General features: G+C 40.7%; 1 protein-coding gene and 1 long non-coding RNA gene across 2 annotated transcripts; one reads left to right on the forward strand and one right to left on the reverse strand.

Annotated features, from left to right (window-relative positions):
• Position 1: 1 nt before the first annotated feature.
• Positions 2–12485, forward strand: LOC107826320 (uncharacterized). Its single transcript, XR_001657254.2, has 3 exons — positions 2–7174; positions 11755–11946; positions 12020–12485. It is a non-coding gene; the product is annotated as an uncharacterized LOC107826320 (long non-coding RNA).
• Positions 12486–24044: 11559 nt separating this feature from the next.
• On the reverse strand, positions 24045–24710 carry LOC107799847 (uncharacterized). The gene has a single exon (XM_016622988.1). The coding sequence runs from the start codon at positions 24708–24710 to the stop codon at positions 24045–24047; it is 666 nt and encodes a 221-aa protein (XP_016478474.1).
• Between the last annotated feature and the right edge of the window lie 3266 nt (positions 24711–27976).

The raw sequence follows: 27976 nt of genomic DNA on the forward strand, positions 1-27976 counted from the left end.
TATGCTCACATATGCTTATGCCATAATGGATCCAGGTTCAACATTTTCATATGTGACTCTATACTTTGCAATTAACCTCAGACTAGAACCTAAACAACTTAGTGAGCCATTCCTCGTATCTACTCCAATTGGCGAGTCAGTGAAAGTCACTAGAGTCTATAGAGGTTGTATAGTTTCAGTCCAAGGTCACAACACCAAAGCTGATCTCATAGAGTTAGAAATGGTAGATTTTGATGTGATCATGGGTATAAATTGGTTGTCTTCCTGCTATGCCATGTTAGATTGTCATGCCAAGATAGCCAGGTTCCAATTTCCAAATGAAGAAGTCTTAGAGTGGAAGGGTAGTTCAGCATCGCTTGTAGGTAAGTTTATTTCTTACCTTAAGGCACAATGAATGATCGGTAAGGGGTGTCTCGCCTATTTAGCTCACATTATTAATCCAGAATCAGAACCACCAACTCTTCAGTCAGTGCCAGTTGTTAGAGAATTTCCAGAAGTTTTCCCAGATGACCTTCCCGGACTTCCTCCCGAAAAAATCATAGACTTTGGCATTGATCTCATGCCAGACACGCAACCCATATCTATACCTCCTTATAGGATGGCTCCAGCAGAACTTAATGAGTTGAGAGAACAATTGAAAGACCTTCTTGACAAGGGCTTCATCAGACCGAGTGTTTCATCGTGGGGTGCCCCGGTCCTGTTTGTCAAGAAAAAAGATGTGTCTCTCAGAATGTGTGTCGACTATCGGTAGTTGAATAAAGTTACCATTAAGAACAAGTACCCACTGCCAAGAATTGGTGATTTATTTGATCAACTTCAGGTTGCAAAGTTCTTTTCAAAAATAGACTTGAGGTCGGGGTACCATCAGTTGAGAATCAGAAAAGAGAATATATCTAAAACAACCTTTAGAACTCGCTACAGGCACTATGAATTTCTAGTGATGTCTTTCGGGTTGACAAATGCTCCGGCTGCATTCATGGACCTCATGAACATAGTTTTCAAGCCATTCCTGGATACCTTTATTATTGTGTTTATAGACAATATTTTGGTGTACTCTAAGAGCAAGGAAGATCATGCAGAACACCTCAGAATAGCCTTGCAAACCTTGAAGGAGAATGAGCTTTATGCCAAATTTTCAAAATATGAGTTCTAGTTGCAGTCAGTGGCATTCTTAGGCTACGTGGTATCTAGTGAAGGAATAAAAGTAGACCCTCACAAGAGAGAAGCAGTCAAGAACTGGCCTAGACCGACAACGCCAACCGAAATTAGGAGTTTCTTAGGGTTAGCTGGTTACTATAAAAGGTTTGTAGAGGGGTTTTCCTCACTTGCAGCTCCATTAACTAAGTTGACTCAGAATGCAGTTAAGTTCCAATGGTCAGTCGCTTGTGAGCAGAGTTTTCAAGAGTTAAAGAAGAGGTTGACCATTGCACCTGTGTTAATCTTGCCGACAGGTTTGGGTGGGTTTACAGTGTATTGTGATGCCTCCAGAGTGGGCCTTGGTTGTGTTCTTATGCAAAATGGAAAAGTTATTGCTTATTTTTCCAGGCAGTTAAAGAATCATAAAAAGGACTACCCTACACACGACTTGGAGCTTGCAACAGTGGTGTTTGCATTAAAAATATAGCGACACTACCTTTATGGCGAGCATTCCGAAGTGTTTACAGATCACAAAAGCCTCCAGTACATTTTCAAGCAAAAAGAACTAAATTTGAGACAGAGAAGGTGGCTCGAGCTATTGAAAGATTATGATATCATTATGATATCAATATCCTTTATCACTCGGGCAAAGCTAATGTGGTAGCAGATGCACTTAGTAGGAAGTCAATGGGTATCTTGGCCCATTTTGCAGTACAAAGGCGATCTTTGGATCAAAAAATTCAAAAACTAGCAAACGATTGAATTAGATTGGATGAGACCGAAGAAAGAGATATAACTGCTTATGCCTTAGCGCAATCCTCCCTTGTTGCGCATGTTAAGGCTAAGCAAGATGAATATCCGTACTTAGTGAAATTAAAAGAAGGAGTCAGAAGCAAAGAAATTACTGCTTTCACTCTAGGAAGTGACAGAGTTTTGAAGTTGAATGACCGATTATGTGTGCTTGATGTAGATGGTCTTAGGAAGGCCATAATGGAGGAAGCTCACAGTTTGAGGTACTCTATCCACCCAAGTGCTACCAAATGTATCTAGATTTGAAAGAGTTGTATTGGTGGAAAGGCATGAAGAAACAAGTAGCAGATCATGTGGGTAAATGTTTAAATTGCCAGCAAGTCAAAGCCAAGCATCAGAGGCCTGGTGACATAACTCAAGATATAGAGATACTACAGTGGAAGTGGGAGATGATTAATATGGATTTCGTAGTAGGTCTACCTCGCACATACCGTAAACATGATTCAATTTGGGATATTGTAGACCGACTGACAAAGTCTACGCATTTCCTACCAGTAAAGACGACAGATTTCGCAGAGCAGTATGCACAGTTGTACATCAAAGAAATAGTTCGATTTCATAGTACTCTAGTTTCAATATATCTGACAGAGGCCCTCAGTTTACATCACATTTTTGGCAGGTATTTCAGAAAAGATTAGGTACCAAGGTCAATTTAAGCACCGCTTTTCATCCACAGACCGATGGTCAGACAGAAAGGATCATTCAGACTCTCGAAGATATGATACATGCGTATGTTATAGATTTTGGAGGTAATTGGGATGATCACTTGCCACTTATAGAATTTGCTTACAATAACAGCTATTAGGCCAGCATTGGTATGACTCCTTATAAAGCGTTGTATGGGCGAAGATGTAGGTCTACAGTGGTTGGTTTGAACCAGCAGAGATGCTGTTGATTGGTCCAGAGTTTGTTTGTGAGGCCTTGGAGAAAGTTCAACTAATTAGAGAAAGACTTAAAGCGGCTCAGAGTCGTCAGAAGTCTTATTCTGACAAGAGGCATCATGAGTTAGAGTTCATGGTTGGTGATAAGGTGTTTTTGAAAGTTTCACCAATGAAAGGAGTTATGAGGTTTGGTAAGAAAGGAAAACTTAGCCCTAGATTTATTGGACCTTATGAAATTCTAGAAAAGAAAGGAAATGTGGCTTTTAAGCTAGCGCTACCCGTTGAGTTGTCCTCTGTTCATACTGTCTTTCATATGTCTATGCTTAGAAAGTACATTCATGATGAGTCACATATAATACCTGCCGATACCATAGAAATTAAAGAAGGTTTGACTTATGAAGAGGTACCTATAGAAATTCTCGATAGACAAGTAAGAAAGTTGAGAACAAAATATATAGCATCGGTAAAAGATTTGTGGAGTAATCATGATTCAAAAGAAGCTATGTGGGAGGTCGAGGAAGATATGAGGAAGAAGTATCCTTATTTATTTGAGTAACAAGGTATGTGAACCTAAGTTTGGCTTGACATTTATATTTTATTTATTAAATACAAGTTAGCAAGTGTTTATGTCCTTCCTAGATTATATTTAGTTGTTGTAGTGATTTAGTTTATGCCAGAGTATATTTAATTCATTAAAGTGATTTACTTTTGCTAAAATGTTGTGCTTTAGATTCTTGTTAATTATTGTGGTACCTCCTTGCCGAATTGTGAGTAATTAATTTATGAGTTTTGTATGGTGCCTATGAATGGCCTGTTATGGTATATTTGGTTGTTGTTGGTGTAGTTGTGGTATTTGTGACATGAATATTTTTTTGGATGGTCCAATTTACAAGGGAAACTCTGCCGAAATTTTTGAAAATTTAGGGAGTTAGCCAAAATTTTGAGTCCCTTGGAAAAGTGAGTAGTGCTAAGAAAACTTAAGAGGTTCAAGGACATTGTTAGCTTAAGAATAAGGCCCTAGCAACATTCGAGGATGAATGTTTTTAAGGAGGAAAGATTGTAACACTCCTCAAATTTATAAAAATTTCAAGATACGCTAATTATAGAACTAAATTATTATTATTACTATTATTTTTATCTTGCCTATGGTGAAATATATATATATATATATACACACACACACACTTAAATAATTGGATATACAATTAGGGAAATATTAATAATTTTAATAATAAAGTGAGTATCATTAATTATTAGTTAAGTCAAAAAAAAAATAACAAAAAAATTGGAGGACAAGCTTAAGCCCATAAAGGGCTGATGAAAGAAAAAGGCTTAAGGCTTTAAAGCCTTGCCTTTGACTTCAAAACTCAAAAGGGTCCAAAGAATAAGCAACATAATACTAACCAAAAAAAAAAAACAGAACGCTGCTCTGTTTATGCAGCGAACGCTGGAAAGGAAAAAAATAAAAATTTTAGGGGTTTTTTACAAATCACTAATTCTTAAACTCAGGTATGTGAATTTCTCTATTATCAATTACCCCACAGTTGTAATAGGTAAGAATTGAATAGTTAATTCCTTTCTTCCTCTATATCACCAATAAATCTCATGTTTAGGTGTGGAACTTTGAAATTAATTAAAATGCACTGGTTGTAGTAGAATCAATTGTTTGACGGGTATAAATTGGACTGAGGTCTATGTATTGGCTCAAGGAGTTTTAAGGTGAGTTGATATAACCCTTTACTAAAGTGGTTTAACTCACAAAAGCACACATACAAGGTGTTTAATGAATTGCTTAAAAGAGTTTATATTTACTTAATTGGAGCGAAGGAGTACCTATTAACTTAGAATTGTTCTAGCAAAAGTTTAGATGATTTATTATGATAAATGTGCATAAAGTTTTAGATTTTTATGTTATTCTTATATGCTATTTTCATGTTGAAAATTTATGAAGAATCAAGAATGTTTAGAATTACTTAGATGTTTATTTCATTCTGGTCACATGATTTACATTTAAGGATACTAGCATGAGCATGCACATGATGTTTCAAAAAAGAAAAGATTTAGACTTGAAAAGTCACAAGAAGAAGTTTTAGAAAGAAAAGATTTTTTTTGGAGTATCCTTTATTCTGAGAAGGGGTCATCGTTCAGGCCGAGGGTCCTAACCAAGACGTTGACTTCCTGAAACTACTTGTGCCAAAGTAGGGATCACACGGGCCGAGGGTCTCATTGCTGGGAATTTTCTTAGCTAAGCTAAGGTATGATACATGAGCGCTGAGAACCATGAGGCGAGTGACACCTCGTGGATTGGGCCTATTCGATCAGGTTGGGATCGAACCTGTGCCGATCACACAATGACTAAGACAGAAATAGGTCAGGATAGTTGGAACTCCCAAAGTATAAAGTGAAGTATGTTTTTATTATAATAAAGAAAAAGAAAAGAATTTCTTTTAGAATATTCATAAACTGCTATTATGCAATTATATAGAATTATTCTTATAAGCTTTATATTTTACATGCATTTAGAACCTTTGCTCGTAATGTATATGTTATTAAAGTCTTGCCCCCTGTGTTGAGACTCACTGAGTACAATGGATAGTATTGACATTCTCTTTTGGGAACCTACGTTGGTCTGCGGTATAACGTAGGAACCGAATTTGCAGGCGAGCAGACTACGAGTTAGGACTTCCTTCTCTTCTAGTGCTATTGGTGAGCTCCGCTTTTGTTCGTGGAGTCTTCCTTAGAGTCATCATTATTTTGTTATTTCTTTGTTACTTAGAGAACTGGCCAGGAAATCTCATGTTCTGAGCAGTGCGTCAGTTTATCAGTAGAGGCTTCATAGACATAGTCATTGGGTTAAGATTCAGATTTTTTTGATAATAACTTAGCAGTATTTCATTGGTCACTATGAATAAAGTTTTCGAGTTAATTTATTTAAATGTTTAAATTAATCAAAAGTATTTGGTTAGAGTATTGCCGTGTTGCATATAAAGTTTGGAGTTATAATAGATTGATAAGCAGAGATGGTTTGCTCGGTCATGTTTAGTGATCGATTGCTAGTCCCGGCTTGTTCAGAAAATGGGTCGTGACAAGATTAAACTTGAAATCCAGCACAAACAACATATTTTTAATGTTGGGATATACTATTAACCATGCGGTTTAGACATAGTATTATATTTTATTCTTTATGGAACAATAATTTATTTAATTTATTCAATTCAATAAAGTACTATTTTAAATAGATCATTTGTTATATGTGTGTCCTTTTAGTTATATAGTAGACAATTTAGTGTATGGAGTCTTAGCTCATGCACAAAAGATTAAATTGTTGGTTCTAATAATTAATAAACTATGTTCACAATCAAAGATATTGTTGGACAAAATATCTTGATGATTGTAGCACAAGATTATCGTATAATTTGTCTTGATTATGGGAGTATTTTTACTCCAACTTCTTGTGCTAGTATACTCAGTGTATATTGAACGGACTAAGTAGAGAAAAGATATTTTTGTACTGAATATATAAAACATTTTCTCTAATTCATTAAATGAGCTTATACTCCTAATCTTGATATAATTATTATGATCAATGTAATTTGTTTATTGTTTTTATTTATCAAAAGGTACGACTCTAGTGTATGCCTAATAGATTGGACAATAACGAATAACATTTGTGAATAATAATTAGTTGATAGAATCCATGACTCGGTTTTGGGTTTGATGATACCCCTTTATGTAAGCTTATAAGTTTTCATGTGAAAACTCGGCCGGTGAATTTTGTATCCGTCACATGAAATAGTTTAAGCGGAATTATAAAGGATTTATTTAGTTAATTGAATTAAATTTTCAGTAATTATATTTAATTAACTGGTATTTGAAATCTTAACGTTGGGAGTTAAAATAAGTGTTAATGAATTTTCGAAATTTATATTGAGGAGTTCAATTGCAGTTTTTTAGTGGAATAAATTGCAATTAATTATAGTAAGAATTAATTCATGCTAATTTCGAATTAATACTATAATTAGTAGCCTCTTATTATTTCTGTGGTCCATGCTATACCTAGTAAAAACGTGGACAGACTTGGGTAAAAAGTAACTTAGGAGAAAAGTTATCCTTTTGAGTTAGAGTAGGATTCTACTTGCAGAATCCTACACGTTTTTGAGCCCCTATTGTGGCTTAATTTCGGGTCTATTAAAGGAAGACTAGTTTCACCTAATAACTCACCTTTTAGTTGTATTGTTCTTGCCCATCCAAAAACAAAATCGTCCAAAGGTTTTATCAGGCATATAGCAGAAGACTGCAGCCCTGGATTCTTACAGTTTGGAGGATTTGTGCAACTATTTCAAGAGGTTAGTACTTCTAATCCTGTTATTATTGCGTTGTCTAGTTTATATATATTTATTGCCTGGCTCGTATGCTCGCTTCCGCTGCGCATGTTCTAACACTTAATTGTCAAGTCCCTAAGACAAGCTGCATTACCAATATATGTGATAGTTATCTTTTCACCAGTAGGCAAATGAACTTGCTCTCTAGAGCTAAACGGTAATTCAGTCCAAGTTTGCAACATATCTAAAGAAATAGTAATACGGTGGGAATCACCTGAATCAACTATATACTGAGAACAAGAATAATGAGCCACCAATTAAATAGCAATAATGTTCACTTGATGCAAAGTTGTGTCTTTGTTCAACATATTTAGAATGTCTATATTGATCCTCAGCGAAGAAACAATATCCTACAAAAGAAATATTTCTACTCTTTCCCGATGGCAAGCAACCTCCACTTCCAACCAAGAAGTTGTGAGTTCGAGTCTCTCCAAGAGCAAGGTGGGAAGTTCTTGGAAGGAAGGATGCCGGAGGTCTATTTGGAAACAGCCTCTCTAACCCAGGGTAAGGGTAAGGTCTGCGTACACACTACCCTCCCCAGACCCCACTAAGTGAGATTATATTGGGTTGTTGTTGTTCCCTGCATCCATAGAAGTTATATTTCAGAGTCTATTTAGAAACAGCCTCTCTACCCCACGGTAGGGGTAAGGTCTGCGTACACACTACCATCTCTAGACCCCCACTAAGTGAGATTATATTGGGTTGTTGTTGTTCCCTGCATCATAGAAGTTGTATTTCAGAGTGTGAACCTCTAGTGACATTTTTGGTAGTATACTACTTTTTACCCTTAAAATCAGCTAGATAACTGATTAATTTATCACAATTCCCCTTGACATGACTAATTTTATTACAATAATCACACTTCATGAAAGGAATCTTTTACGTGCAAGCCTGGCCCCTCCCAGCTTGTATAGCAATCGGATTACCCCTGCCTTCCAGTGCTGGAAAAGGACTTGAGTGCTGACTCTCATCCTCAGTAATCATTGGATACTTGAGTGCCGACTCTCATCCATAATAATTGTTGCATAGGCTTGGTTTAGTGTAGGCTCAATTGTTTTCATGAGGATTTGCATCTTTGCCTGATCATAAGATTCGTTTAGGCCACTCAAATACTAAAGCAGTCTTTGATGAGAAGAGTGTTCAATATAATCTTTTGACTTCACAGTCACATCCAGGCGAAGGCACACGGGCATCATATTCTTTACAAAGCTCTTTTAGCTTGATAAAATATGTGTTAACAGTCCGATGCAGCTAAAAAAAATTGTACACGATTTAATTTTATCAAATGTCTAGTCCTTCAGATCTTCCCAGAATAGACGAGTGTTTCGATGCATAAGCATTTCCACTAACTAGATTTTTTTGTGTTCATGATCCATGGGGGTATAATTGCCTTGCATATCTCCATTACTCATGTAATTCCCTTTTAAGGGAATCCTTTTTACAAGTGCCCGTGACGAATCCCAGCTTTCTCTTAGCCCGAAGCACAATACGCATCATTTGCTGCCAGAGACCATAATCTCTGAACCTGAGTGGAAATGGGATTAGAATTGAGATAGGGGTATCAGAAGGATGCACAAAAAGTGGATGTGTGGTCAATATTCTCGTCTGCCATTGATAAATGGAGAGAATTAGCCTTCGTATATTCACGCGACTAGCTTACAATCTAGTCTCGAGTGCTCTAAACGTGATTATTAATGTGAAGACAACTAATGTGAGATAATCTAGCAAAAATTAATAAATTCTTCTTTCTTCCTTTTCTTCTTGCTTACTGAGTAAAAGACTAAAAGCTTGAGAATTGGTGACCAATGGGACTCAAAACTACTCTTTACCGTGAAAATGGTAATAACAATTAAATTTGTTGATGGGACTCTAAAAATACATGATCTATTTTTATGTCAGTTTGTTAAGGAGTTGATGCTAAGCATTTGAGATCTAGAAACGAAATGAAGTTAAGGAGGGAGCTATAACCAAACCGATATGCCAGTTACTTGGGACCTCGGGCTTGTCGGTTCTGGGCCTCGAGGTCGATTCCAGGGTTCGGCCACGAGCTATTGAGGATAATCGGGGTACAACTAACAGTTATGAAATAATCAATGAAAGCTCTTTGTAGCCAATGATAAGCTATGAACGATGAACAAATATGAAGGCAATAAATGAAAGCCATAATATCAAGAGAGCATATAAGAGAGCAAAGAGAATGTTTTTTGATATTTCTCGCGGAGCAATTGGAGCCATAACCGACCCACACAAAATGTCAAAGACCCCCTCTATATAGGAGGGGAATCCCAACATAGTAAAAACGCATTAATTACAAAAATAAGGGGATGGGACAACTAGATGGAGCCACGCTCTGCCAGTACTAGCTGCATGCTTCGGGAACTTGCAATTCCCATCGTGACCGCGGCCAATATTGTCGTTAGGTCGGGCGTCAACGAACCTTGAAGGAGGGAGATCGACCACAACCTTGCAGCCTCGAGGTCTAGAGATGATCCCCCGAAACGCCTCAATGATGAGAAATTGGACCCTCCGATTTCGCTATATACAGATAGTTTCCGCGTTTCATAGAACGAAGTAATATGAAATGATTTTGAGACTTCGTTCCGAGGACGTCATTGCCGTGACGTCAGCCTATCAGAGCATTAAATGCCATGTCCCAAAAAATCATGCAAGGGTCACCGTCAAACGTGACTATCGAGAGATCCACGAACCGTTATTGGCTTGCCCCTTCTGCTGCCCATGCGGTTCCTATAAATCCATAACATTTTGATAATCCTTATTTTCCCATCATCTATAAATTCGCGAATCTGGACCCATCTTCTTCTACATTCTTCTTTTCCACTTTCTTAGAGAAAATGTTACCGTCGCAATGGCCAGAACTTCCAAGACGGTTCCTCGGCGGAACGAAGTTGCCTCTTTATCTCGTCCGTCTAAGGAGAAAACGAAGGTGATACCCATTCTAGGACAATGTACTCCACCCAAACTTGACATGTAGAAAGATTATATAATCGATACACCCCTTGCGATACCGGGCCGATGCGAACACGTGTCCCGGTACGTTAGCATTGTGACTAATGCGGAAACGGTAAAAAAGGACTGCTGATGGAAGATGGCAGTGGAGGTGGAAATTCCTGGCCCTGATAAGAAAATAACGGATTACAAAGAAGGTTTCCTCCACGTATATACTTATTCTTTTACTTTGAATCCGGCTGAGCTTTCCGGATCCCCTCCCCCGGAGATAGATCCGGTCATTCTCAACTTTTGCGACAAATATCAGGTGATGCTCGCTCAAATCTATCCCTCTTTTTGGAGGATAGACTTGATGCTCCATCATTTTACTGATAAGGTTGGGGGAGAGACCTTTACCCTAAATCATTTGATCAAGATGTACAGGCCCCGGTTCTATCGAGACTTGATTAGGGTTCGTCATCGATCCAAGAAATCATTTTCCTGGAGCACCAAAGAGGAGAAAGATCGGGGATAGATGAGTAGGTTCGTCCAGGTTAGAACCTCGGACATCATTCCGGCCGAGAGGATGCCTTTCCCGGAGAGGTGAAACATGCAGCGTGAGTTCCTTCGGGCATGTTTTAAGATCTTCTTTCCTTTCTTCTAAAAAAGTTAACCTCTTTTCGTTTTCTACAGCTGCCGCTTGGTATCCTGAAGCGGTCTTGGATCTACTTGGGTGGATTTAGCGGTTGGATAAAAAGTTTCCATATCTTGCCCGATCTTGGACCAACTTGGCCAAGACGCGGTGGATGGCCAAGAATCATAGTAAAGTCTCTCTTTCCCCCTACACCTCAACCCTATGTTTTTTCCTGTACCTTCTTGTGCTAACAAGTTGTGGATGCTATGCTCGTGCATTCCTTGGTGAGAATATGCTGATAAGACCACCCCCTAGAGGCTGCCGACCTTCCTGCGGCAAAGAAACCCAAACCACACAAGCTTAAACCTACCATTGGGACCTTAACTTCTGCTTTCGAGGCAAGCCTTGGTACTAATGGTGAAAATGCTAATGAGCGGGTACCGCTTGGAGGAGAGGCCGAGGACGGACGCGAAAGACCCGCGGGTACTCCGACTGGAAGCTGCCGAATCGGGGACGACTGACTCAGGTCGGCCCAATAGGCCGGAGGTAATTGAGAAGGGCGTCAGTGTGGCCTTGGATACCATGACCGGGTTTGGCGCAGTTCCCATTGGGGGGGGACCATTTTTGCTGGCCCTGAAGGGTTGGGGCCTGGAGCTTTTCAAGAGCAGGAACTGCACTTCAGGGATATTGGAGACGTGGGTGATTTCATTTTCAGCTCCCAATTTTTGTTAGGGGAGCTAAGGGATGCTCAAGGTACGAACGCCGCCAAAATCGGGGTCCTCTCAAGGAGGGAGGCATGCTTGACAATATTTTTGACGATGTCAGTGGGAACATCGATCTTGACGCTCCCGGCTCCGTCAAGGCGGCCGAGAGGTTCATACAATAGGTGATAGTTGCTTTAAGTATATTTATTTTAACCTCGGGAATCTTTATTCATTCTTCTAACTCTTCTATTTTGCTGTAGTGCAAGGAGATGTACGATCATGCCCTCTTCAGGCTTAACGATGAGCTTTCGTATTGAAATAAGGAGCTCGAGAAGCTGTCCTCGAGACTGCGAGAGTCGGAGGCTCGTTCTATTCAGCAGGAGAAAGAGTCAGGTGAGCTCCGTGCTACTTTGGAGGGAGCACTCCGAGAAAAGGCTGCCCTTGTCGAGCAGGTATTCTGTTATGCATGAGTTTTTCCCTTATTCCCATAGTTGGACGATGACTGATTTGCTTTTCTTTTTGTAGGTCGAGCAAAATGGCTCGCAGATTGGGCGACTGGATGTGGAGATCCTCGGGCTGAGGAGATAAAATGAGGCAGTGACCTTGGAGTTAACGTCGACCCATGATCTTCTCAAAGATGCTCGAAAGGAGATAGCTGAGCTGGTTGCGGCTATGTCCAAGATCAAAAGAAATTTAGCCACTTACCTGTAGGATGCAGCCATAACATATCAACGGCCTGTGACATATCGATAAAGGCTGAGCAAAAACTAGCTCGGGCCATCGATCATGCTAGGGCGGAGGCGAGGAGAAAAACATTGGAGGAGATCGAGGCCGGGGGCATCGATCTGTCAGTTGGAATCGAGGAGGCCTGGGAGCTGGAGAGAAAGTTGGCGTTTTAATCATTCAAGACGAAGATCCCGAAGATGGTTCAGGGGACACTAGTGATGAAGAGTAGGCCTTGTGTTGCTTTTGTCCCCCCTTTCTGTGTATGTACCCCCCGGGGAGTGAGTCTTGTGAAGACGCCCCTTGTAAAAATATATTTTTTGGTAATGAAAAGAAAAGGTTTTTTCTTCTCTCTGTCTTTTCGTTCTCTTTATCTCCCTGCTCGAGCGGAGTTTACCTTAGACTTTAGGTGTTAGCTCTTCGAAAACCGTATCCAGAGCAACCGGGACCCCTAAATTGGGTCCTTTCCCTAAGTTAGATCGGCAGCTTCTTTAGGGCCGGTGCAAGTGATAGCGAGGAGCCCTTGAGGCCTCGCTGCCTTTCGAATTTCACAGGATAGTAGCATCCGAGCAATCTGGTGAAGGGGCCCAGGGGTGGTCCCGTCAGTACATTTCCCTAGAAAAAGGGTGATGTTAATGCAGCTAGAATTAATTGGCCCTCTGGGCAGGCGAGCAGCCGCTGCCCTGCCCCTATATATTCATTCATTCGCCTCTCAAGTGGAGATTCTGCTTCTTTGAGTAACCACAGGACCTGACGCTCTATGCTTGTTCTTCCGCTGCTCCAACTCAAAAGCTTTGCTCAAATTCATATCTCCCCCTTCTCATTTTACCATAGCCATGACTGATACGTCGACTTCTGCCTACTAAAGAGAGGGGAGTTCTGCTTACGTTCCGCATTTAGTCGGTGGTACGCCTCCGATGCCCGGTGAGCGGGCCTCGAGGTACCTTTCCTCGATAAAGACGATACGTTGGGGAAACCCCCCGCTGTTCTAAGACATCGGGAGCATGCATCAAAATTTATCTCATTAGTGAGAGAGAAAAACCTCGAGATGATCAGAAAAGATTGTGGATGGGGGAAGGCATGGTATTGTAAGTGCCTTCCTCTGATTAAAGCATCATGACCTATGTCAAGGGGTTTTTGAATGTGTAAACGCATACTTTTGCATCGGGTCCCCCCGATCGAGTCGTGCTTGAGTTCTGTTGGAGCGGGTTACTTTGGCGCAGGCTCACCCATTCCTTTGGAAAATAGTCCAGATGATAAGATATTTTGCCTATAAGGCCGGGATTGAGTCTACCCTCAGTTATCTCGTGAGGTTATATCAGCCATTGTGCTATCGAGGTTTCATTATTCTGCAGTGTCGATCCACCCGGGCTCTTGTTGTTAACAGCGTAGAGGACGAGGATCATGGATGGATGAACCAATTCGTTCGAGTTTGAACAATCGATATCATTCCTGGAGAGTTTCTGCCTTTTCCTGAGAAATGGAACTTCACACGTAAGCGTCGTACCTCCTTTTTCATCGTTTTGACTAGAGGGCTCCGTAATGATATTTTTCTGTTTTTGTTTTTTTAGCGAATCCCTGGTTGCCAAACGAGGTCCCTGATTTGGCCGAGTGGTCTCGCAAGCTAGAAGCCTGCTCGACTTACGATAGGCGCAGGTGGCGAGACCTATCCAAATGGAGGTGGGAGGTAAAGCATCACGGTAGGCGCCTGGCGACTTGTTTCCCCAAAATTGTGTTTTTCTTTTTAACGTACTAACTTATCCGCCGCAGGTACCGGAGGTATTTTTTGAAATGAGACTGTGCTCTCAAGGAGAGAAGGAGAGGCTGCCGACCTTGGGGTCGAGGGTCGATAACAAACAAAAAGAATCTTCGGGGTGTAGGGAGGCTTGCAGCGGGGAGAGTCCTTCTCAGCGAATCAAGAGAATCGACCGATAGATCATTCAATTTCAGGGACTTCTGTTATCGAAAGAACATTCCTCGTTTATGATGATGGCACTTCAGGGGACACTAAGCCATCGGATATTCGGTCGGCTTTTAGTGAGGCTCAGCGGCTTGGCTTTATGGTGAGTTTGGTAGCCGACATAGGATTATTTCGGCCTTACGCCTTTCCTTTCTTATTGAATTTTCTTTCGCAAGCCTTCGACAGGCTCAAATCCGAGCTACTTCATTATGAGGCTCGGTTGCGGAGAACTTCGGATAGGGAGAAATCCCTTAAGCTTCTTTGTGAGAAAAAAGAAAGCGAGTTGGTATCCTTACAGTGCGAGGCGGGTCGAAGCCTGGACTGCGAGAGTTGCCTCGAGAGACAGGTATCTTGTGTTGCATGTTGACATATGCTCCTTCTTTTGTTTCTGGAGGTTAACGTTTTGATCTTTCAGCTGGAGAGCAAAATGGAGGAGTTGGAGTGGCTTTGAGGCAAAGTTGGCAGGGTCAAACGTGAGTTCGACGAGGTGCAAGCCCATGCAGATGACCATGTTGATGCCAAGGAAAGTGCTTTGGCTAAAGCTTCCACCTTGGATATGCAAATCAGGACCACTCGTGCGAGTGATTCTGCGTGCGCGAATATGATCGCGAGGCTCGAGTCTGAGCTTTCGAAGGCGAAGGCTGAGGTGGTGAATGCTTGGGCCGAGGCTGTGATGAGTAGCACGAGGGCGGATCAGAGAGCGACAACCTATTTGGAAAGTGCTGGCACTGCTAGAGCTGGGCTAAGGAGAATTCTTGATTGCGCGAGCAGTAGTAAAGAGTACGCAAACTGCAAATCTCGAAGGGAAACTCTCGAGGAAGTTCACAAAGGGGTTTCGATCTTTTGGAGGAGATCGAGAAAGCCAAGGCGGAGAAGTATGATGCCAAGTTCCTTCTGTCCGATACCGAAGATGGCGAGGACGGGGCCGCCGGGCCATAGTCCCCAAGAGGGACGTTTACTTCCTTCTTGTTCTTGTGTATATAACTTTCATAGTATGTTGTAAACGGAGCTTGTATTCTATTACCTGTGTGTATAAGAGGGGAACCTCGCGGTTTCATATCTTCTGGGTTTCCATTTTCCAAAATTTTAGCCAGATTAATCCGATCTCTTGAGTTAGTGGGAGTCTTTAGAGCCGGTGATACGACCCTGGGGCTCATTAGGCTGGCTTGGGGGGGCCCTTACGGGCTTGGTTGATTCAACCTTTAGTATATGTTGACGCTTGAGCTCTTATGCATTTGTTCAACCGTTTTGGGTTTAGTGTTCAAGTCGGGTTTTGACTCGTGCTCATTTGACCCTCAGGCTTTTACGTTTGCGTGGGCTGGCGATAATGGCTCTTACGCCTTGGACCGAAGTGGACTTCTAATGTAAGATGGCGATAATGGCTCTTACGCTTTGCCCTTAGGCATATATAGTTAACTATTTTGGGTCAAGTCTCTGAATCGGGTTTCGACTCGAGCTCGTTTTGACCCTCAAATTTTCAGGTTTCAAGCTGGCGATAGTGGCTCTTATGCTTTAGGTCGATGTGACCTTTTGTGTGTATGGCCCTGAGGCTCATTAGGCTAGCGACAATGGCTCTTACGCGCTTGGTCGATGCGACCATATATGTAGGCTTTATTTTCCTCTCGTTAAGGACTTTTGAAGTAAAGTTTGCCTGACTCGTTGTCAGTTCGGGAAGAACCTCAATTTCGAGCAACTTGCGGCGATGTTCGAGCACCTCGGGAAGTTTGCTTGGAGGATGAGTAGCTCAAAGCCTGTGATTTGGAGCTGACACAGTCGAAGCTCTTTTGCCTATGCCAAGGGTAGCCTGTTTAACCGGTTCTTTCCAAAGTAGATTCGGAGTAATTGAAGGCCTGTGTGGGCTGGCGACAATGGATCTTACGCCTTGTAGTGGCGATCGGGCGTCCCTAAGTCACGTTAGTTCGGATGGTACAGCCGTGTGACCGGAGTCACTTGTGTTTGGCCGGAGCCTTTGAGTTCCGAGTGAAGTAGTTTCGGCATCTATATCAAGGGGTATGCCTTTTTAGGGGTCTTACAAGTTCGATATATAGCTGAAACTTTAGGATCATGTCTATGACTTTAGTGAGGTCTTACAAGTTTTACATGCCGTTGAGGTCTTAAAGTTTTACATGCCGTTGAGGTCTTATAGTTTTACATGTCGTTGAGGTATTATAGTTTTACATGCCATTGACGTCTTACAGTTTTGGATACTTGGTACAAGTATTGTTCATACCTTGCTTGAAGTCTTATAGATATATTTGTTGCCTTATGTACGTTTTACGAGGCCGAGTTTTCCTGCTCGAGGTCTTATGGCCTTGGGTTTTGATAAATCGATGGAAGTGGCGCTTGACGGCAGTTTCCGAGTCGTCGAGGGTTTCTTGACTCGGGAGCTGTTATTTGCAAACTTTGTATTACCTTATCGAGGGCTTCCGGTTTGGAGATCCTGACCCTGGGGTCGTGAGATTTTGGAGATATCAGCGCCAGTCTCTGAGTGTTCGAGGCGCTTTTGTCCTTGGAGATGTTTCATGATTTTCATGCCTCCTCGTGAGGGCTTATGAGCTTGGAGTTCCGACCCTGAGGTCATGCGGGTATTCGGGACGTCTTTGATGGAGGAATCTTTTTATCAAAAATGCTGAGTTTCCTTTGGAGCATGAGATGCTTAGACAAAAGGCATTCTTTGATTGCTTGACACAAGTATACATGACTTCGTTGTCGGGGGACTGACTACATAGGCACGGTTCATTGGACCGCTTGGCCCGGTACATTGTTTTACTAATGGGACCATGGGGGAATGCCCTCCAGTATTCGGGGTTGATTGCAAAAAGAAGCCTAGAATACTTGTCGAGTCTTCCTTAGGTAGAATGTAGATGTTGCCTCATTAAAAACCTTGCCGGTAAAAACCCTTATTGGGATAAAAACTCGGTCGAAGGAAAAGAGTGCAACGGATGCTTTAAAATCTTAACGTCTTTGAGCTGGATCAGTGCTTGGACTGCTTCGGTAGGGCACCTACGTAAGGGTCAGCATGGAATATAATATAAAATAAAAAGGAGATGGTTATAGTTAGCGGCGATGGTGCTTTCAAACCTTGGAAATGGTCTCGCGGCTGCTATTTTTTGTCGATTTATCTCTTAGTCCCTCTACTAGAGGGGACTTCGGTGTTTCGGCTAGTGGCGGCCGTCTTAAAAGATCGTGTGGATGACATGTTGCGGCTCGTCTGCCTTGTCCCTTTTGGCTGTTTCCTTTTCTCGAGACCGATTTTTGGCTCGGTCGCTGAGGAATTCCCGAAAATGGCCATCGTCGAGTAATCGGGCCACTTCCTCCCAGAGTTGCCGGCAATCTTCGGTCCTATGCTCGTGCGTGTTGTGAAATTTGCATACTAAATTGTAGTTTCTTTGTGAAGGATCCTATTGTACAGGTCTGGGCCATCTGGGGTCTCTAATTTTGTTGATGGCGAACACGATGTCCGATACATCGACATTGAAGTTGTATTCTGATAAGTGAGGCGCCTCTATTGGCCCCGCGTTCCTATCGAATCCGGCTCTGTTGATAAGTCCTTGAGGGTTCTATCCTCAGTCTATCCTTCGATCATTGTGAGGCGGGTTGCGCCTCAGAGCGTTCCTTCTGTATTTGGTATACAGTTGGTATCTTTCTTTATTTGGCTTTGGCTCCTTCGCCAAGAGCCTGCTCGGATATACTGAGCCCGAGGGGGCTCCTAGATGGTCATCCTCGGCCCTGAATTTTGACTGGTATCAGTTGTGGACGTCTAACCAGGTCACGGCGGGATATTCGATCAAATTATGTTTTAACTATTTTGAAGCCACCGAGCTTCGTTCATTCAGACCTTGAAGTGAAAGCCTACACTGCCCAATCGTCGGAGACTGGCGGTAGCTCCATCCATTCCATTTGGAAGCGAGATACGAACTCTCACAACATTTTGTTCTCTCTTTGCTTGATCTTGAACACGTCGGATTTCCTTGTTGAACCTTGATGGCACCGACATGTGCTTTTATGAAGGAGTCTGCTAGCATGGCAAACGAATCTATGGAGTTGGGAGCTAGGTTGTGATACCACATCATGGCCCCCTTCGAGAGTGTTTCCCTGAACTTCTTTAGTAAGACGGACTCGATCTCATCATCCCTTATATCGTTACCCTTTACCGCGCAGGTGTATGCAGTAACGTGCTCATTGGGATCTGAGGTCCTGTTATATTTTGGGAGTTTCGACATTCTAAACTTCTTTGCAATGGGTTTCATGGACGCTTCCTTGGGGAACGGACTTTGTATGAACTTCTTCGAATCCACGCCTTTCAGGACCGGGGGTGCGCCCGAAATTTGGTCGACCCTAAAATTGTAGGTCTGGACCTTTTTTTTTTTGGCAATCCGCTAGGCAAGTGCCTAGGGCTAGTTTTTTATTAATAGAAGAAAAGAAAAATACAACAATTAGGAAAAGTACAAATAAGGGGGACAATAACATCGGTATTGTTACCCATATGCCTTGGCTATATAATCACTCATCCGCGCCTCACATTGCCTATGGCAGCCTCATGTAGAGGATTCATGGTGTAGCTGCCTGCAAAGTCTCACGAGGGCATATAATCTTATAGCCGTGTGGATAATTTCCAAAGGCATAGGACCAAGGAAACACAAACCGTGCTAAACCTTACCTTACTAATCCTATTGAGGCATAAAAAACCTCACCTACTAGCATGCATGTAAAAAATAAGAACTAGAAAGTACCAAATATTCAATGATCATCACAGAGTTTATAACATACTCTGTGATGATATTACAAATGAGTATACTAATATAATGATGAAGGAATTAAAATGTTGTCCCTTCTTGTCCGAACTTGTAATTTCTTCAAGTTGTAATGCTTTTCATCACAACCCCAATTCTTCAAGATGTATTCAAAAATCAAGATTTCTTTTTTGAACGATTGGACTTTGTAGATGTAGTTGGGGCAGCCTTCTTTTGTTTGGCAACTCTCATTGGAGGTCGCCTAACATTTAAAAAATCGCTGACCGTGTCGTCCCAACTATTTTTCCTTGTATGTGCCTTCTTTAATTTTCCACTATGCATAGGTGATAGGTCACCTTTTCTTGATGCCTCTGCCCGGCATTGATTTAAGATATCATCTTCCTCCCCTTCTTCATATATATCTCTACCTACCAATAGTGGATTTGGCATGTCTTGAGAAACACCCTGAGTCATCAATGTATTGCCAGCTTGTGCAGTAACCAGACTTGCCTTACTTTGTTGTGATTTGTTCCTGCTCATATTCTCATCACCAGTGCTTGAAATAGCATGAGTTAAAGCTTTTTTAGGATTAGAACTTACCATTGCATCCAAAAGTTGTCTTTCTTATAACAAAATAACTGGAGCAGTGGTTACGAGCTGTTGCTTCCCAACCTGTGAAATTGTTACTATTTTGCAATCACCAGTAGGAGTCCTAGCTGTAGCGTTTGGATCATTTTGTTGCTGCTGTTCAATAGGACTTGTATGGATACCTGACGTGGCCTGTTTGGTCGATGTTGCACCTATATGAGTTGCAGCTGGCGTACCTTGCCTTGTAGATGTTCTTGCAGTAGCACTTGTTGTCACAGTTTGGAACTGCCCAGATGTTGGTGTTCCTGTTTTTGTTCGATCACCCTTAGGCTTTGTGTTTGAGGTGTTGGGATTAATTTGCTGTTGTTGCACATTAGTTGTAGGTGTTCCAGCTGCTGCATTTTGAAAAGCTGGAGATGAAGGATTTCTGGGAACGAATGCAAGAGCATTGGAGTTCAAATTGCTCGTTGGACTTGCTGCTGGCACTCGTTCAGATATTACCATCGCTAAGGAATCAAACTCCTCACCTGCACTCTCATGATTAGCCTCACGATCAGCCTCTTCTGATGAATAGCCAGCAAAACCATCTCCCCAATCCTCTTCATCATCATCCTCCCGTTGTTCTTGCCAAAGTTTAGACTTGATAGCCATCAGCCTCAAATTTCCTTGTATAGCATCATTGTTATTCCCCGTTGATAACATAAGTTGCCCAGTTTCACCTTCAACCTCTCCACAATATTCCATTGACTGAGAAGGAACCTCAAAAACAGATTTGTTTAAGGTGACCAAATGTTGTTTGACCATGGGATTGTTCATCATCATTTCTTTTTGAACATCTTTAATGATTTGTTCAACCTGTGGATTGGAGAAATGCAATGTAGGTACATTGGAGTTGTGTGCCTCTACATTAGAACGTATCTGTTGTTCTGGACTGCCTGGAGATTTATGCATCCCAGATTTTGTAGCTGCCTCGCGATCACACTGTTTGATAGTCATCGCAGTATCATCCAAAAAGGTTCGTGCATCAGAACCTGCTGTATACTCTCCCTCTCCTTATTCACCACTTGTTCCTGGTCTTTGCTTAAGGCATCAAAAGAATTAATAAATTCAACTCCTTGCTTTTGCGCCAGCTGCTGCACTTTTTTATTTCTTGGAGATCCTATTTTGCTGGACACCATTGTCCAGTTTTCAGCCTTTTTCCCATGAATATTATCACTCTTTACACCTTCCTTAGAAGCGTCATTAGTTTCAGCCTGTAAACCTGCTGATTTTGTATTTGCAGCAGTAGGTTTATCAATCTTAGACACCACTCGATCAACAATTTTCTTCAACTCAGGAGCATCAGTTTTGTTTTCTAGAATTGCACCAGCTTGGCCTGCATAAAGAATCACATGTGCATTAACTGTTTGACGCTCAACTTCATCAGATTTTTGCTTATCCCCTGGTCCTTAGTAACCCCTGCTGAAGCACGAACAGATATAGGAACTATAACAGGATTCAATTCCGTCGATACCCTAGCACGAGCTGCAGAAACTGGAATGTAGCAACACTAGAAACAGCTGCTATTTTATGCCCTTGCGCTAGAGTATTTTGCCCAGTACCTGTAGTGATAAGATTAGAATTCTGAGGCTCAATCTGATCCCTTCCTTTACCAGGTTGCCCAGCCTCCAAAACCACAGATACACCAGCTGCTTCACCCTTGGAATTCATATCTCGATCATGAACAACTGGACCCTTACTTCCACCTGTTTTTTCTAATTGCACAGCATCTCGAACACCTGTAGCATCTGCTCTTTTACTCAAATCATCACACACCTGCTGCCTAATGTTCTTATCACTTTGTGATCCTTCTATAAGTTGTTTCCCGGCTCTCTTAGCATTCAAAAACACTCTTTCATCACCCTACAATTTTTCAACTATTTGATGCTCATTCTCAACTGTTTCATCACAAACACGAGCATCTTGAACTGCCTTTCCTTTTAAGCGTCGGCATTGATTTTCTTCATGTCCTTGATGCTTACAATGGCAACAATACGAAGGCAAATTATCATAGATAATTTCCTGGTAATCATCGACATTCTTACCAGTTTTAGCATCAAGATATTGAAGCCTAACCTTTTCAGGAAGTGTGTCCAGTACATCCACAATCACTTTAACCCTTGCTGTGCTAGGACGTGATCTTATTTGAGTTGCCTTATCAATTGCAATAGGTTTTCCCACTATTGCTGCAATAGATAGTAAAGCCTTATGTGCAAATATTTCTGGCGACAACTTCGGCAGCGAAATCCAAACAGCAGCCTTAGAGGTTTCTTCCTTAGGATTGTAACCAACAGTCGATGGAAAAACTCTATATTGATGCTCTTTTCCATTGTGTTGAAAGTAATTCACAGCTCTTGCTAAACAACACACATAATCTTCATATTGATCACAACGAATTAAGAGTTGCCATTGGGCCAATGAACCTAACAAGTAATTACCTTTGATGCCAATGATTTTTGGCAGATTATTCCTTAAAACCTGCAGATTTAGTGCGTCGCTGGACAATTTAATGATCACAGCTTGGTGTAATCCTTCTTCCTTTGCAAATTCTTCACGTTCCTCCAATGAAAACTGAATCGTAGGGATTCCATGAACAATTTCAAAAGGTTTCAAAGTCGTTTTTGTGAGAGGTGCGGCAGATTGTTTGTGATTCAAACTTGCTGCATATGTACGAACGTTGTTAATGTTTGGAATAACTTCATTAGAGTTTGAATTCTGCTCTCCCACAGCCAAAGGCTGGGGAGAGACGTTTGCTGCCATGGAAGGGCTCTATTACGCAACAGTTTCAACTACGTTACAGTAGATTGCTACACTACATCGCGGAGACAGATGGCCTGTTGAAAATCTGGAAATTCTCGGAGCTACAGTAATAGTGTAGAAAAATTTAAGATCTGTCCCAAATGGCTATGGATTTGATGATGAAACCAAATGGGGATTGTTCGCAAAGAGAAGGGGGGTCTTTTGACACCAAATTTGTGACAATCCACCGCCGGATTCCGGAATTATGGCCAATGAATAGTGTCAGAATTACTATTCACCCTTCTTCCTAGAGAGAAGGAGCTTGAAGAAGATGTATGTTCATTAAAGGATGGGGCGGTCTCGACCTTCTTGTCGTTGGCTTCTATCATTTTTTGGTGAGGTCCTCGAGCATTTTTGTGATGTTCATGGAATCCTCGAGCTTCTTGGGATTCAGAAAGCGATTCAATCCTTTTGGTGAGGTCCTCGAGCATTTTTATGATGGCGGGATCAGTCATCGACCCGTTATTGCTTGATCTCTCCGGCACCTGATCGGCTGGAAGAGCTGTCCCCAGAGCTACCGTGCTGGGAGTTTTCTGGTGACTTTGCAGCTGAGCAATAGCTAGTTGTTGTGCCTGCAACATTTCAGTAATAACATGAAGGCTGACCTCATGTTCTCCCCTAGTTGGGGCTTTCTGAGCTTCTTGGGGATCTCCTTAATGCGCGCTTCTGTCGGTATGTGAGCTTATATTGATCCGTTGGGCATTGCGTGAGATTGCATCCACGAGGACTAGCTCTGGTGCATTCCCAGGGTTTTGTAGCAGCACACCAACATCTGGAACAACCACACTGTTTTCCCCATGGTCCTCAAGATTGCTATTTTCATCCCCGTTTACCGAGCTAGACATTTTGACCTGAAATCGAAGATCTTGGACAAGATAAAGCGTGAAAGATAACCTGCATTATGTAGCGAAACCAGCAAGAAAATAATCACTATTATTTTTAGCCCCACGGTGGGCGCCATACTGTTTACCGTGAAAATGGTAATAACAATTAAATTTGTTGATGGGACTCTAAAAATAAGTGATCTATTTTTATGCCAGTTTGTAAAGCAGTTGATGCTAAGTATATGAGATCTAAAAATGAAATGAAGTTAAGGAGGGAGCTATAACCAACTGATAGGCCAATTACTTGGGACCTCGGGCTTGTCAGTTCTGGGCCTCGAGGTCGATTCCGGGGCTCAGCCACGAGCTATTGAGGATCATCGGGGCAGGGCTAACAGTTATGAAATAATCAATGAAGGCTCTTTGTAGCCAATGATAAGCAATGAACGATGAACAAATATGAAGGCAATAATATCAAGAGAGCATATAAGAGAGCAAAGAGAATATTTTTTGATATTTCTCGCGGAGCAATTGGAGCCATAACCGACCCACACAAATGTCAAAGACCCCCTTTATATAGGAGGGGAATCCCAATATAGTACAAACGCATTAATTACAAAAATAGGGGGATGAGACAACTAGATGGGGCCAGGCTCTGCCAGTACTAGCTGCATGCCTAGGGAACTCCCCATTCCCATCGTGACCGCGACCAACATTGTCGTTAGGTCGGGCGTCAACGAACCTCGAGGTAGGGAGATCGACCACAGCCTCGCAGCCTCGAGGTCTCAAGATGATCCCCGAAACACCTCAATGACGAAAAATTGGACCCTTCGATTTCGCCGTATACAACTACAATACTAAATTATTCTATACGTTTGTAATTAATGCTAGCCCAATCCCAACTCAAGATCTAAAGGTTTACATCTTTGCTTAGAAGCTAAATTGGGCAAACTTGATAGCTTCTCTTTAGATCGTTTTCCATGTGTAAGGGTAAACGTGCATGATTCTTGGGAATCTTGATCATAAGAGCTGAAGCTAATATTGGATTCTTCAAACAGTGTAAACAGATTGGAAGAATCATAGCGCAAATTAGGATCGGAGAAATATGGTGATGAAGTCAAGCCATGATAATTAGTGATATTGTTATTACTACTTTGAAAAGCTTGAAGATAATAGCTGAGTCTGGCCTTTGTTTCTTGAAGCTGCAGCCTTTTCTTTCTCATCCTTTCCTTCTTGTGAGCATTTTGATGACCTCCCAATGCTTGTGAATTTGAAAAATCCTTTAAACAATAGTGGCACTCAAACTTCTTCTCCGTTGGGTCGTCGTCTTTTGCATCATTTGAAGGTTGTTTTTCTCTTCCTGCTGAAATTGTGGAACATGATGAATTCACACTCTCACGATCTCCTAATTCCCCCTTCATATATTTTTGACAAGGATCAAGTTCAAAACCAAATATTTTAAGCCTCTTAATCTTCATGCCGGATTTAGAGAAGGATTCATTTCCTCCAATATTGCATGATGGATGAAAAAAAGTAGAGATATCTTTTTCCATATTCTTGATCAGTTAGATGAATGATTTAAGATAAATATTGAAAATGAAAAAAAGGACAATGTTTAGGGTGGCTGATGATGCAGTATATTTAGTTCTGCATCTCTTCCTTATATAGTAGTACTTTCTATTGTTTCTTGACTATGTATTGTATCTTCAAACGAGAGTTGTTATGTTTTACGAGCATGAATGGGACATAAACGTACCTTAGTCAATATATTTAAGAAAAAAAGGAGAGGCAAAGAATGGTCAGATTAGTGAAGCTATCTCTCGTGCATTATAAATAAATCTTATTCATATTAATGTGGTAGATATATACACCTTGAACTTTTCCTGCCAAAGAGGATTAGACTGTATGATTAAAGAATTAATTGGTTCTCTACTTACTCTTAAAATATTTTCATATGGAAAAACATGCATTCATGGTACCACTTAATCAATTAAAAATAAATATTTCATGCTTGAGGAGAGGAGATTGCTTTTATATAAAATGGAAACAACAAAAGTCAAAGAAATATATGAGGATGTAATCGCCTGGAAGGACTCCTAGCCTCTGCTAGCAATCTATCTCCGAACTTAAAATTTTTCTTTAATATAACTTTTATTGACCAATTCATTAGTGGATTCATGTATTATTACTCAATCAAAGCATATAAAATTCCAGAATGTAACTGAATTAATTTTAATAATATTCTGTGGGTGCCTAGTCCCATCGACCACAGCACCCTAAATTGTGTTCATACTGTGCTGTGATTATTCATCACTTAAATGAAGGTTCTTTGCAATAATCCACACTCCATTTTATAGAATAAGGAATTAAAAAAATGAGGAAAGAATAAGTTTATCTTGACCATGTTAAAGGGAAGCAATTTAATTACAGGAGAATCGTTGTTATGTACAGCGGAATATGAACGAGTGGTTGATGAGGTAAGCATGCTTAGTATATGTATATGTATAGGGTCTTCTATGAGATCTGGGCATATCTTCTTAGAGAACAAAAACCGTATAATTTAATACCTGAAAAGCAATTGATTAATGGTAGGTCATCATCTAATTTTATTAAAGCATTTGTGTTGGACAATTGTTCACTTTGATTGCTACCCATAATTAATTTCTAGCTTTGGGACATGTTAGTTGATATGATTATTTCTTTTGTCTATTACTAGATCTTATTGTTTAACCAAAAAATGAAATTTTAGTCAAAGTTAAAATTTAGAAGAACACGGGTTATTGATAATCAAAAGAATGTATAAAAGGAAACAATTTAGGTAGCAAGAGAGTAATCAAGATAAAAACAAGTAAACCAAAGTTTATTCCAATAGTGTTTTTTTTTTACAATTGATCAGATATCTCCCTTTTATAGATATCTTGGAGATATACGTTTTGCCCAAATCATAATGAGGCTATTATGAGTAATTAAAGACATTGAATGCTATGTTACATAATCATTACATTCAATACAAATTCTCTAATGTATTTCACATTTAATGCCTATTAAATGTCGTATCTGCACTATTTTCTATTGTCAGATTCATTCCTTTTGATTCTCGGACATAAATAACTTAGATAGGTATGAGCGCTGAGTTATTTGAATAACTGCCTGTGCCTCTTCCTCTGCCATTTGCTCGTATCTGTTGCAACTCGTGCCTCTTGGCTAGTTGTAATTCATTGACCATTTGACCAGTCTACGTGTCTCGACACATCACCTTTATATTTAAATACAACTTTTTCCAATACAGATAGTCCCCCCACTTTCCATTTATTCATCAGTTGAATATTTGGGAAGTGGATTTCATTAAAAGAAAATTTTGTCACCATTAATGCTATGACAAAATTGACACTTCAATTATCGCTTCCATTTAATGCTCCGTACACATGTCATTTTTCCATTGGTTCTGCAGTTTTGCAGCCCTTTTCAAGGCTTTTTTACGGCTCCACTATTCACGAAGTGCTAGTTATCATTATTATGGTCCTTCCATTACTGCACTTTTACCTTTGGCGATTACTTATTAATATAAATATAACTTCTTTCCTTGTCTTTTACCACATAAAGCTTATTGAACACTTAATTCCTCAAATCTCAGTTCACTTCTTCCTCACATTATTGTTGATACCCAATTTTTCCCTATGTATTTTTATACAAAATAGCATGTACATGTACATATAAGCATGCCCCAAGAGTTTTTGTATTTTTTCCTAATTTTTAAGATTTTTGAAATCAATTTATTGTCTATTTTAGTAGTGCAAAATCCATAATTATTCCCAAAATCATCAGTTTTTGTGAATAATTTATTTTATTCCCATATTTATACCAAAATATAGTTAAGATAATTTTTGTACATTTTTACAAATTTATTTGGTATTTTAAAAGCTAAATTGCATATAATTGCAATTGTAGCCTACTTTAAGATTAATAGCATTTTATAATTGTAAAATCGGTTCCAATATTTTTAAATTAATATTTATATATTGTTTGTTGGCTCAGTACTTTTAATTTGCTTTCAGGATCATTTTACCATTATTATAAAAATAAAAAGAGAAAAACTGGCTATTTAAAATCTGGCCCATTGTATTTCAATCATAGCCAAATTGATCACTCTAATCGACCCAATTCTGAAACCCAATTGGACCGGCCCAGTTCTGATTTAACCCAACCCCTTTACCCATTTATCCGACCCGCCCGTTTTTTTTAATCCCAGCCGTTGATCTTTTAGATCAACAGCTCCCCTCATCCCCTTCCTTTTTTAATTCAAACGACCTTTTTACCCTACCTCATTCTCACCAACCGCCGCCTCTGCAAACCCTCCACTATCTCGAACCCTAGCATCCTCATGCCTTGTTCCACCTTGTTTTCACCGGAATCCATGGCTTCTCAGGCCATAGACAACCTATATTCACCTCCTCCGGCTCTTGCATGCCTGGTGCTCGAAGGTTCGAGGCCAGACCTCGAAGGTTCGAGCTCAGACCTTCACCGATTCGAAGATTCCGTCCATCTCCGACTTTGCTCGGGTGGCTTTTGGTTTTCTGAGCCTGTTTCTGACCTCATCCGACTTAGATCAGACATCTTTCCAAGCCTTTCTCATTCAAGGGTTCCTCTGAAACCCTAGCTATTCGAGGTTTTCTCTGATTGTTCTTTTAAATCTATGCTATATCTGTGCTTTACTGGAGTTTTTGAAACGCTTTCCCCAATTTTTCTTTCAAAAATTACTTCTTTCCGATCTAGGGTTTATGAAAAGCTTAAAATGTTTTTCTGACTCTTCCTTTTCTTT

This window comes from Nicotiana tabacum, chromosome 16 (assembly GCF_000715075.1).
Source record: "Nicotiana tabacum cultivar K326 chromosome 16, ASM71507v2, whole genome shotgun sequence".
Lineage (NCBI taxonomy): Eukaryota > Viridiplantae > Streptophyta > Magnoliopsida > Solanales > Solanaceae > Nicotiana > Nicotiana tabacum.

Coding starts and splice junctions, on each gene's coding strand:
- LOC107799847 (XM_016622988.1), bottom strand. CDS start 24,710: ATGGAAAAAGATATCTCTACTTTTTTTCATCCATCATGCAATATTGGA.